The following is a 13,893-nucleotide window of genomic DNA, read 5'->3' on the forward strand; positions in this document are numbered from 1 at the left end:
GCTCCTAGAAAAAGAAGAGTATAACAAACTGAAAGTTTGTATAGAAAAGGAAATTACAAAGATCTGAGCAGAAATCAGTGCAATGGAGACTAAGAGAATGATACAGAAAATCAATGGATCAAATAGTTAGTTTTTTGAAAGAATAAATAAAATCAATAAACCTTTAGCCAACCTTATAAAAAAAAGGAAAGAAAAGGCTCAAATCCATGCAATTAAGAATGAAAAAGGTGAAGCCACAACAGATTCAGCAGAAATCCAGAGGATCATCAAAACGTACTTTGAGAACCTGTACTCTAATAAAATGGAAAACACAGAAGAAATGGACAGATTCCTAGATACATAAGAATTTCCAAAATTAAATTAAGAAGATAGAGAAATTCTAAACACCCCAATAACAATGAGTGAAATTGAAAATGTAATAAAAAATTTACCAACAAAGAAAAGCCCAGGTCCTGATGGCTTTACTGCTGAATTCTACAAGACATTTAAATGAGAACTATCACTATTACTCTTTAAACTCATCAAGGAAATTGAATGGGAAGCAAGGCTTCCAAATTCATTCCTGGAAGCAAGTGTTACTTTGATCCCCAAACCAGGGAAAGACCCAACCCAAAAAGGGAACTACAGACCAATCTCCCTAATGAACATAGATGCAAAAATCCTCAACAAGATACTGGCAAACAGAATACAGAGGGTCATCAAGAAGATCATACACCCTGACCAAGTTGGATTTATCCCAGGGATGCAAGGATGGTTCAACATCTGTAAATCAATAAATGTAATACACTATATTAACATAGTCAAAGACAAAAACCACATGATCATTTCAATAGATGCAGAAAAAGCATTTGACAAAAATCCAACACCCATTCATGAAAAAATGCTACAGAAAATTGGAATAGAAGGGCTTTATCTCAACCTGATTAAGGCTATCTATGAAAAACCAACAACCAACATCATACTAAATGGTCAAAAACTGAAAACTTTCACAATAAAATCAGGAACAAGACAAAGATGCCCACTATCACCACTCCTGTTCAATATTGTTCTGGAAACATTAGCCATAGCAATTAGAAAAGAGAAAGAAATAAAAGGAATAAAGATAGGAAAGGAAGAAGAGAAACTGTCATTATTTGCTGATGACATGATACTTTACATAGAAGATCCAAAAAACTCAGTCAAAAGTCTTCTAGACCTAATTGACAGATTCAGTAGAGTGGTTGGATACAAGGTCAACACTCAAAAAACAATAGCCTTCTTATATGCAAATAGCAGACCTATTGAGAGAAATTTGGGAAATAATTCCTTCTACAATAGTATCTAAAAAAATGAAATATCTGGGAATCAACCTAACAAAGGAAGCAAAAGACCTCTACACTGAAAACTACAGCACTCTGAAAAAGGAGATAGAAGAGGATATAAGAAAATGGAAAGATATCCCTTGTTCCTGGGTAGGAAGAACCAATATAGTGAAAATGGCCATACCTCCAAATCTACTATATAGATTTAATGCAATGCCAATAGAAATACCAACAATATACTTCACAGAACTAGAGAAAACAATCCAAAAATTCATTTGGAAGCAGAAGAAACCTAGAATAGCAAAAGCAATTCCAGGCAACAGAGCCATGGCTGGGGTATCACAATCCCCAACTTGAAACTATACTACAAAGCTACTGTGATAAAAGCAGCATGGTACTGGCAAAGAAAGAGACCCAAAGATGAGTGAAATAGATTAGAAGATGCAGAAACAACTCCAGACATACTCAGCCACTTCGTCTTTGACAAAGGAGCCAACCACCCTTATTGGAGGAAAGATAGCCTATTTAATAAATGGTGTTGGAAAAACTGGATTTCAACCTGCCAGAGAGTAAAACTAGACCCATACCTATCACCGTCCACTAAACTAAGATCAAAGTGGATTAAAGATCTAAATATTAAGACAGAAACACTAAACTTGCTGGAAGATAAATTAGGTAGAACTCTTGATGACATTGGCATAGGAAAAGACTTTATGAACAAATCTTCAGTAGCACGGGAGCTAACACCAAGAATCAACAACTGGGATCTCATCATATTAAAAAGGTTCTGGACTGCAAGAGAAACCACCAACAGAGCTAAGAGACAACCTACAATGTGAGAAGAAATTTTTAGCAGCTTTACCTCAGACAAAAGTCTACTATTGAGAATATATAAAGAACTGAAAGAAATCAGACCCCCAAAATTCAAAGACCCAATTCAAAAATGGGCATCCAAAATGAACAGACATTTCTCAGACAAAGAAGTAAAAACAGCAAATAAATATATGAAAAAATGTTCAACATCACTTGTCATTTGAGAGATGCAGATGAAAACAACACTGAGATTCCACCTCACCCCAGAATGAATGGCTGCTATCAAGAAATCAACCAATAACAAATGCTGGCGGGGGTGTGGAGAGAAAAGAACACTTCTCCATTGTTGGTGGGAGTGCAGACTGGTGCAACCACTGTGGAAATCAGCATGGAGATACCTCAAAGAACTAGGACTACAGGCCCCATTTGACCCAGCTATTCCCCTATTGGGAATCTTCCCCAAAGAATTAAAAGAATCATACCACAGCGATATATGTGCACCCATGTTTGTAATAGCTAAAGCTTGGAAACAGCCCAAGTGCCCATCGACTGGAAACTGGATAAGGAAGATGTGGCTTTTTTTTATAAAATGGAGTACTACTCAGCCATAAAGAATGAAAAACTAGAGACATTTATAGCTAAATGGATGCATATTAAGGCCATACGCTTAAGTGAAATAAATAGGATGCACATTTGTAAATACTGAATATTTTCTCTAGTGTGAAAAATTGAAAGTGTAAATAAGGATGAAAATGATTAAAATGAATAAAGGATAATTTGAAATAGGAAAAGGTCCAAGGGTTTGGGGGTGGCAGGAGGGGAAGGGGAAAGGGAAGAAGAGAAAGAAAAATTTATGAGAAAGAAAAAAATATATAGAATCAAAGTCTGTGTAAAGAGGGAAGGGTGGAGGGGGTGAAGGGTGCACAAGTAATGGGAGAAAAAATAAGAACTAAGATACATCATGTTCAGGTACAAACACCCAATGTTAAATGTAAATGTATTGTATACCTAAAATGTACCAATACATATATAAGTAAAAAAATAATAATTCCCTTGAGGCCTTTTTGAGCAGGAAAAAGGTAGTAACATACTAAAATTAACTATTGTTTAGAAAGCTTTTTAGTCTCTACCAGGATAGAGGGTTGTGGGTGTTACTTAAATTTATGTTAAATAATCTTTGTTTAATTTCCATGGGGTTATCAAATATGATCACTGCAATTTTTGTTACACACATAACTATTCAGCAAATAAATCAATGAAATCATTAGTTCAACCCATAATTATAATATCCTTATAAATTTTTTTATATTTCAGTCTACTTAAGTGATCTATCATAGACTATTAGTGGTGTACTGTACTTCCTCCTTGAATTTTTTCTCTAGATTTTGCTTTAAATATTTTTATGCTATGTTATTCAATGCATTTAGGCTCATTATTGTTAAATGATCTTTTGGCTTGTAATTTCTTAATAAAATGACAATATTCTATAAAGTTAACATTATTAATGCCCATTTTTCTCTATGTTATATACTAATCTAATTTTACATTCTATTTTTAACATTTCTGGTTTTTTTTTTAGATATGTCTCCTATATACTTTATATAATAATAGCATAATTTTACCTTTCTGATCCATTCTTCTTTAGTAATTCAATTAATTTATATGATAGTTTTATGGTTCTTCTATTATGTAAATGCTCTCTATTTTGATACTACCTTTTTGCTTTTGCTATTTTTTGGCATATTGAATATTCAGGTTTAATTTTATTGCTGTTAATAATAGAAAATAGCAACATTCTACTTGTAATGACATCATTATTTCCGGTGAGCAAATGAAATCTTAAATCCATTTTCTACTAATATTGAAGTGGTAAATCAAAAAATTTTTACTTAATCAACAATAGGGTCAAATTTCTCCCTTTTATGTTTCCTGTTTTATCTCCTTGGTTCCTTGCCAGTGTGAGTTGTGGTAAGAATTATCGTTTCCTATCATTAACATGCTATTATTATTTTTTGCCACATAAATTAGCATTTTCACATGCTGTTTTAGCATTTATATTTAATATCCATATTGTCAACAATTATAATCTATAGAAGTAATGAACTTTCATATTTATCTTTTTTTACAATATCATACCTAATTTGGAGATCTTATTATCATCATATCTTTTAGTTACTCACCTTATACATTTCATTGTTTTTTCTACCAAATGAGTTGAAGTAATTTCTCAAGTGCCCACCACTAATAAACAACAACTGCAGCTGCATATATTTTCTTCATGTCGTAGTCTCAATCCCTTATGTAATCAAGAATAACTCTAAGACCTGACTTCTAGATTTTTAGTGAGAAGTAAATGTATTAACAGGACCACTTAGAGTAGTTTTAGGCACAAAGTTGTACCATATTATTAGTTTTATTGTTATCATTGTTCTTGCTCCTCAAAAACTATACACATCTTTCTCATGTGTTCATTGGTATTTAATTTAGAGGAAAGGAAATCTGAAAGTATTATTATTTTATTGCCTTTAACAATGATCCTATACTTTTGATTTATTTTATTTTCATCTTTTTATGACACTCTAAAGTGTTGCCTTTATGTGTCTTAAATTAAACCTTTTTCATTAATTTTCCTCAAATCTATATGAAGTACTAAATATTTGGACTCAGACGTTTAGGTTCAAGTTTGAGAGATTTTTCTTTGTTTATATCTTTAATGATTTTTCCTACAATATGTGCTTTGATTTAAAAAATATTTTATTTTATTTGATATATTCCTGGAATACATTTTATCTTTTATTTTCTATATTAGTGAAACATTTTTTATTTTCTTTTGTCATATTCAGAGAGATTTCCAAATGTATTTTTAGGGTTAGCATGAAGAAACTCTAGAGACACTGGAATTTTGAGTTTTTTGTTTAAGCAGTTAGCTTTCCCTGACTGTAACATACACCTTATTGAGAGGGCAAAATTTAAGTAGAATCATAAAAGAGATGTAGAGTTAATTACGCAGCTATCTAGGAGAACATTCCTGAAGAAAAAGACTCTTAAGGAGGAGCATTCCTACCTATTGAGGAAATGGCAAGATAATCAGTTAGGTTGGGGCAGAAGCCACAATGTGGAGAATGGTTTGTAAGGCCAGAGAGATAATATGAACCATTTTAAGAAACTTCACATTTACTCTGAATAAAATAGGAAGGTACTTCATGTGATGGAGAATTAAAAAGAATATTTAAATTAAAAAATTGTTACAATAAAAGACACATTGCCATTAATTCTTCTCAAAATACTCCCCCTCATTTTGAATACACTTATCCCATTGTTCTTGCCACTTTCTGGAGCAGTTCTGGAAGTCTTCTTTCCTGAGTGTCTTTAGTGGTGCTGTGTCATGGCTGCCTCAATGTCCTGAATCAATTTAAAACCTTTACCTTTCATGGTCATTTGGCTTTTGGCAAGAGCAAGAAGTTGCCTGGTGCCAGATATGGTGAAAGTGGATGAGAACCCATGGAATTTTTTACTAGCCTTTCCATTTACTCTATTTTGGATCACATGTCAAAAGGCATGAAAGTGAGCTTCCAGAACTGCTTCATAAAATAGCAGGAATGATAGGATGAGTGTGTTAAAAAAGAGGGGGAATATTTTTAAGAGGATTGATGTCAATGTGTCTTTTATTGTAAAAAATTTAAACATTCACTGTATAATTTGATTACTCTTCATATTTGAAGTTTTAAGCAGAGGAACCAGAAGTCTTGACATAATGTTTTAAAAGAATAACTGAGTGGGGGGGGAGTAGGAAAATCATGGTGGAAGATAACAATCTCTTCATGTCCTACCTGTGAAATTAATAACAATAATGGAAATAAAAATATTGATAACAAAGTCAATTTATTGTTAAGAATAATGAATCCCTAGTAAACTATCTTGGATTGTGACAGAGTTACCACATCAAAAACATGCTTACATAATTAACTATATAAATTGAGATAAAAGCAATCTCATGCAAAAAAAAAAGTCAGAAAGGCAAAACGAAAACAAGGCAAAAGGCAAATGATCTATCAGGCAAAGGAAAATAATAGTAAAATATATGTCAGGTAATTCAATAGCGTTCTAAGTTTATTAAGCGCATTTATTTATCAAGAGAAATACAAAATATTCCAGAAATTATGAAAAACCATTTCACAAAAGCAAATATGCATATTAACTTACTAAATATCTTTGATAATCTCATGATCTAAATTAATACAACAATGAAATACTTTCACATTGGATCAGATTAAATGATGCTAATACCCAGTTGACATAACTGCATTGGGAATCTAAATTTATATATTCTTTCCAGATGGAAATTTTCCAATATGCATTCAAAACCTCTTAAAAGAACATGTGCTATAATCTACTGCTCAACATTAGGAATACGTCTTATGAAAATGACTACAAAACATGGTTATTCAGAAATTTCCATCCAAGTGCTCTTACATTAGTAAGATAAATGTACAGTGAGAAGTAAAGCTCAAAATGTAGGTCCACCATATATCACAAAGATCCAGTTGAAAAGTTTATACTAAATTTGTAAATCAATAAGAGACATAAAGAACTTTTACAATGTTCTAATGTGCTTAGAGACAGGCTATGGAAGGATCGGTTAGATAGCATTCCGTAATATGAACTGAAATGAACAGAAGGCAGATGTTGAAGAGATGAGTTACAGGACAGCAGAACACCATGGGGCTGAAAGAAAAATGATGAGGCACTGTGGCACAAGACTGAAGCTGCAAATTTATCAGAGACTGATGTCAAATAGGATATACTATGTGAAGAAAAGAATATGGAAGATGGTACTATTCTATTTAACTGCCAATGATGATGGTGGCAATTACAGCGAAAAGAACTTTGATGACTGTATTTTTTCTGAGAAAATGACATATTAGAGGCTATGTAAGTACAAATATGTATTGGAAATACATTTTTTTAGAAAGAATGGAGCATGAGATCTGAACATCAGCCACTATACTGATAGCTGAAGCCACAGGAGCGCATGAAAGCTTTGAAGAAAAGTGTTTGAAGAACACCTGAAAACAGAACCTGCTTATACCAGCTGTTATATTATTGTCTCTCAGCTATGTTACAATGTGTTCTTGGTGGACTACCGAGTCTGACTTCTACAGGCTATTTTTCTATTTAAGTTATACTCTGCCTATAGGGGGCACCAGAGGAAGACCAAATGATGCGAGGAGGAACAGGTGTGTTCAGTCCTGCCTACTTCCTGTGGACTTTCTTGTAGCTTCTTGTCTCTCTGCAGTTTCTGTCAGCTTCATTTTTTGAAGCAGCAGTGCCCTCCCATAGTTACACCTGAGTATGACTTGCAGCTTTTGCAACAATTGGAGCACCTAACTCCAACCCATCTTAAAGACATCAGAACCAGCCAACTGGTTCCATCTCCTCCGAAGCCTGTCCTTGAGCCTTGAGAGACACTAGAATCCATAGAGAGGTGGGTGTCCCAGTTCTGAGTCACACATTCTTGATTTTCCCATTAGGAAAGCATTAGTTGCAAAGAGCGTGGTATCAGTCCATTGCTAAAGACAGAAAGTGAAATATAAAGGTAAAAAAGAGCAAATGTATGGAAAAACACTGGAGAAGGAAACTTTAAAATATTCTTTAAATAAGTTTAGTAATAAAATTATGTATTTTAACTTATTTGTTTACAAATTACAAATTCCAGGTACAGTATATTTTCCAGCAAAGGAGAGAAAAGACTAAAGTAAAGATTGTAACATATTATATGTTGCATTATATAGTTTTCCTTTAATATGTGGTTCCCATTCCATATGAAGAAGTTTTTTTAAAGGAAAGAATAATGCCCACTCGGGTGAGTAGTTCCAAAGCCTATCACCATATCTAGGATATAATAAGTCCTCAATGTTTGCTAAAATTCAGATGAAATGATGTAACTCCTAAAAGTCATAGTCAAATGTATATTTCAACTTACGTTGGCACTGATAAAGGATAATTGCTCTCCATCCATCCACCCATCCATTTATTTGAAGTCATGTGTTGAATGTCACAATTTGCGCAAGATTCTGAGTGTGTCAAATGAAAGTCAAAATCTTCTCTCATTTAGTCTTCCTGAACAATGGTAGAAGGAAGAAGTACAAGTACATTAAAATGCATTTCAACAAATGCTTTTTTGAGTCAAGCACAAATTTCTGGAGCCCCTCCAAAACAGACTTAAGGGAAATCTGAGAAGTCTCACTAAGAAGATAATCACCATATTAAGTGTTGTAGGATGGTAAAAGATAGTCAAGGAAATAATACTTAAAGTAATGAAAACATTATGAGTAACGGAATACAGGTGTCAAAAATTATTGTAGGTTTGGGTAAATCAGGTGATTTATAGTATTTACAGATCCAATGCAGGGAGAAGCCACACCATGAAGGCTTTAGATATTATGCTAAGAAATTTGTATGTGTTAGATTAGGAATAATCAGGACAGCAAAACAACCATGGCATCTTAGAAAAATCCCTCCAAAATTAGTAAATATTTTCTCTGATCTGTTGTCAACACTGACAGACTACAGATAGATGGAGACTTTGAGCTCATCAGCACTTAAACTTTTCAGGAAAGACCTAAGAAAGCTAGAGATTAGGCTCTGAAGCCTCTATCACTAGAGAAGCTTGTTTTTTCATACCAGTGTAGTGAGTTAAATATTTCTTTCTGTATGTATCCCATGATATAAAAATGATTGACTGCCATTGGTTATATACTCTAAGTTGGGAAGGATTATATAACATTGGATGAAAGAATACCAGCAAAGAGTTTAGTGGTGAAGTGAAGATTTTCTGGTGAAATGAAAGGATGAAGTCTAGCTGTTTTTTTAGTTAATACAGACAGAAATTAATGATTTTTTGAGTGCTGATGGTGAGAGGAATTGTCCAAATGTCAGCGTTCTGACCCTAAAGGCAGGATAGTCAAAGGTGTCAGCATCTAAAAGTAGAGACTGTAGGTCAAGGAATAGATTTGAATCTGAATTTTATTTCATGTGACATAACTCTGGAAGATCAGGCTGGAGGTGAGTGCCTTGTTGAATGTGAGAATTTAGAGCTCAGGTAACAAGAATTTGAGTAGAAATATAATTGTGGAAATTATAAGCCCAGGCATTGCATCAGAGACTTTAAGAAATATTTAATAATAGAGTGAAGATTCAGAAGAAATATCAAGATGCAGCCCTGGATGGATAAGCATGAGATAGGAATGGGAGTAAGAATAGAGGAGGCAAAATCTTCAGAGTTGTGGTCAGAAAGTGAAGTACAGGAGTTTAAAACTTCTGAGGTAGCGCCATTCTAGATGATAACAAAGTCAGGAGGGTGACCATGGAGATGAATGGTTAATGGATCGTGGAATTGAAGTTAACTTGATTTGAGTGAGTCCATAAATTCTAAGATTAAAATGTTGGATAGGTCATACAGGTTGATATTGAAGTAAAACAGAATGATGGTGGAACTAGGGATGGACAAGGAGAGAAGCCTGAGTCCTATGGGCCAGAGTCCGTCCTACTGTGAGACAAGAACCAAGAGTCCATTAAATGGCACTTTGGTAGGACGACTGAAAATGCTGTAGTTTTTAACCAACATAAAACTCAAAATGAGGTACATTTTTATGTAAGCAGGAAGGAATGATGGTTTCGAAATGATAAAATAATGGAGACTTGGGATTATGCCAAACTGCAACTGGAACTTCTACTATATGGGACCATGAGGAATTAGTTTTTTTTCTCATTCAGATTTAATTAATGCAAACAGTTGTATCCAATATTCTGTAGTGAGAATAAAGTATATTTAAGCTTGTTCACCAAGGAATGGTACTTTCAGAGTTCACATTGGAAGGGCTTACACTCGGATAATTGTTCAATTTAATAAGTATATTGAGTCCCTACTGCATAAAATATATTATTTTGCTTACTGAGGATTGATAGGCATCATCTTAATGTTTTGCTAACAAAACAGTCTAAGGAAGAGGGAGCCTATTAAAGTATACAGAGGCTGCTGGAGGAGCTCAGTAGTATAGCACTTGCCTGGCATGCAAGAGGCATTGTGTTCCATCCAGTACTGCAGAAGAAGAACAACAGAAATACAACTTTTAAACAGTGTCACTTTTCTTCTTAACACAAAGGTTTTTAGTGAGAGAAAGCAAATTACTGCAACCCCCAAGACTCGATATAGTGCTGCCTCATCTATGCCGTTAATAAAAGCATCAGCAAACTCATATATCAACTTATTGTAAACATGTACCAATATATCAGTGCCAATATTGTATTTAAAAATATCTATCACATAAAATGGGTTAAGATGTGCTAAATAGCTTAACACATCATTTTGCTTACCTTGGTGGGTTGGTATAATTAAAAAGACTTATCATTGTCTTATACTTTTCTTTAAATGATATGAAATTTACTTGAGTGGTTGGTTTACCTTCAGGAAGATCACAACAGGTTGGTTTCAGAAAAATAAATCTTAACATTGAATAAGGCATAAATGAGATATCTGCAGGGTTATAGTATTTATAAGCATAAATTTATAAGCATGGGTCTTAGCCCAAAGTGTTTCATGGGAGTCAGGACACTTTTTAGTTACTAAGAGTATCTAGGTTGTTTCTGTTTCTTTAAGCTTTTCAGGAGAGTCAAAGAGAAAAACAGATGAGGAAGGGGGAAAGGGGGGAGAGGAACAAAGAGAAGAGAGGGGAGAAAGACTGACTGTCTCCAGCGAGTCATCAGTAGAGCCTTTCCATAGAAGAAACAGAACCATTTGTTGGCTGTTAGAGGTAGGATTTTTGAATCTGGCTTTGAGGCTCTGAAAAATTTTACAAAAGTGACTCGCTCAGTGTCCTGTGGGGAGTATTGTTAACATTACACAAATAGCCCTCCCACTGTCTGATTTATTTGCTTATAGACAGCATGTATACCTGACCTCCTGAGGGAGCTGCATATCTCAAATTTGGGTGCCATGATAATAATAACAGTTTGAGAGAAAATGAAATAGGCTATAAAGAGAAAGAAAATGGAATATATAAACTATTGTACAGTGTCATGTTCATTTTCAGTACTACATAAAATAATGAAAATGTTTTTCGATAACCTTTGTTGATTTTTATAATGTATAACACACTTTATAGAAAAAGACAATGAATGTACTAAGCAAAAAATTAGTAAAAGTATTTTTAGCTTTTGACTCTAATTTCTACATTATTGCCCATAAGTTTAGATTAGAATTGAATACTGAAATTGAACAGCTGTGAGGTAAAGGATCCTTTATTTTTCCTACCTTTGGCAACTCTGTGTTATTGGTTCAGGGTTCAAGTACAAGAATTATCTCCTGGATAAAACAGTTCAGTATGGAAGACAGCAAAGATTTCGTTTTTCTACTTTCACAGTTCCATTTGCAGAACTGAAACTGTGGGACTTTGAATAAGACTTTCCCATAATCATCTAGCTTTTAAATTGCACATGTGAAATCAGAATGGTTGCTTTTCTAATACCCCTCCCCTGCACACAAATATCTTTCAGTAAACAGGAAAGCAGTAAGTTGTCATTACCACTTGCCACAAGTGCTCAGCTGGCCTTGAATTGGCCACTGCTTTTTGGAAATTAAGAGACGTCAAGGAGAGTTAAACCCCAATAGGACTCACAACCACTTGAATGATTAAGGTTCAAAGGTAGATGGAATGCAAAAATACATTAAGCCTTTCTCAAAATATTCATTAGTAAATCAGGCTTATGTTCCCAAGTACATTGAGTAAAAATACCTCCCAATTTCAGCCACCCTTGTCACAACACCATAACCATCATCTGTGAGAGGGAAAATAAACCAGTGGGATATACTGGGGAGAGGATATTGTCAGGATTGATGTAGTAAGAGGATGTAGGAACATAATTTGCACCCCTAATTTATAGCTGCGAGATTAGCATTTGATATCTTGGTATATGGTGGTGTGTACCTGTAATAAACCCAATGATAAACAAATTATACATCCAGAGGGCACAGACTCACATGACCACCCCCACTTTAGAACCAGCTAAGTTTCAGGGGTCTGCACAACCACCCTCAAGACTGATAATTTTCTAGAAGCTCGCAGAACTTGGGAAAGCACTATGCTATGGTTATAGTCTTGTAGAGAAAGGATACAATATAATAGGCCAAAGGAAACAGTCCAAAGTCCAGGAGGGGTCAAATCTCCAGCTTCAATTCATCATCTCCCTTTGGAGTCATAGCGTCATCTCCTCTCTGCCAGGAGGTGGAACAGTAAACCCAGGGGATTGCCAAGTAGGGAAGACTTTAATGTTCAGGCTCTTTCCTGGAGCCCAGTTACATATTGTTCATTTATGTGGCCTTCAGTCTCCAGTCCTTCCTCTGGGTTAGCCTAATGGTCAATTCCTCTAGAGGTTGGAACTGATGGTGTGTAGTTCAAGATTTGCACCATAATTGTTACTGATAGACTCTCCAGTGGCCAGCATCCCCCAGATAAGCACAAATTCTAGGGGCTTAGAGGTCACCTCCCAATAGATGAGAGCAAAGGCCAGGCCTCTCTTTAGATAAGGTTAGTTCTGCACTGTGCATGTCCCTACTGAAGGAGCTAGACTTTACTTGACACCTTGAAACATAAGTCTTGCTCACATCCGGCCTCTAGAGGGCACAGAACAATACGCAGAATTACGTATAACTTACATTTCACATAGAGGACAGAGAAATAGTAAAAACAAATAATCAATGGAAGGTAAGTTATTACCTCAGGATTCTAATAAATATACAGAAACAGTCGAGTAAACTACAAAGTTATTTATGATGGAGCATGAGCCTAGATTTACCACTATTAGTTGATAACTGTTTGAGTTTGGTGCCAACGTTGCTATACAGTATGGTATATGAGAAAGTCTCAAGGCAAAAAGAGCCAAGTTTCTGGATGATAAGATTATATGGAGATATATTTACCTGGACAACAAAACGCATGTAAAATCAGCTAGAAAGTAGGTATTAGGACATTGTCTTAAATACTTTTCTCTCGTGGCTCAGACAAAATACCAGATATCCAAAGCTAAAAGGGTTGGGGTTTATTTGGCTTAAAGTTCATAGAGGTTTCAGTCCATAATCAGCTAGCTCCGAGGCTGGGATGGCCAACAAGTATTGCAGAGGAGAAACAACATGGCACGCACAAGGCAGAATTTACAAGGGTTTTAACAGCATCTTTCAGCCCCTTTTGTCTTACTCAGACTACAAGGATTAGGGTGGTGCCAAACTAATCACTCACATTGTAGTGGTTTAGTAATCACATGCCCTGAAACCCAGCATCACACATTCCAGATTCAATTACCTCTGCAAAAGGAAGTCCCATCCCATCCCCATGAAACTTTAGGGGGTAACATTTAAACACAAGCCATAACAGACACCATATAGAGGCATGTATGAAGTATGTGTTATTCTAGAGTTATATAAATTACTAATCCTTTCATTAGTGTAGATGGTTGAAAATTTATTTTATGCGCATATAATCAAACATTGTAGACAAAGTTAAACTACCACAGATATGAAATAATTACCATAATGTATATTGAGTATTTTCTGAATAAAATTGATTAGATAAATATGTAAAGATTTTATTGGTGAAAGCAAGAACATAAGAGGAAAAAAATTAAAACAAAGACTAAGCAGGTCAAATATGAAACAGAAGTATACAGGGAATTCTTTACTGGATGATGAAAATGTAAGTGAGGGATGTGTGTATACGTGTATGTG

General features: G+C 34.8%; 1 protein-coding gene across 1 annotated transcript in view; it reads left to right on the forward strand.

Annotated features, from left to right (window-relative positions):
- The window catches only part of Ccdc178 (coiled-coil domain containing 178), a 386,593-nt gene that overhangs the window by 175,803 nt on the left and 196,897 nt on the right, over positions 1–13,893 (forward strand). Inside the window, 1 exon segment of the mRNA XM_087188664.1 lies at positions 10,870–10,879. Within this exon segment, the coding sequence (XP_087044790.1) occupies positions 10,870–10,879 (10 nt within the window).

The sequence above is a fragment of the Heterocephalus glaber genome, unplaced genomic scaffold (assembly GCF_053883595.1).
Source record: "Heterocephalus glaber isolate CG9 unplaced genomic scaffold, H.glaber_assembly_v1.0 deba00000331, whole genome shotgun sequence".
Classification (NCBI taxonomy): Eukaryota; Metazoa; Chordata; class Mammalia; order Rodentia; family Bathyergidae; genus Heterocephalus; species Heterocephalus glaber.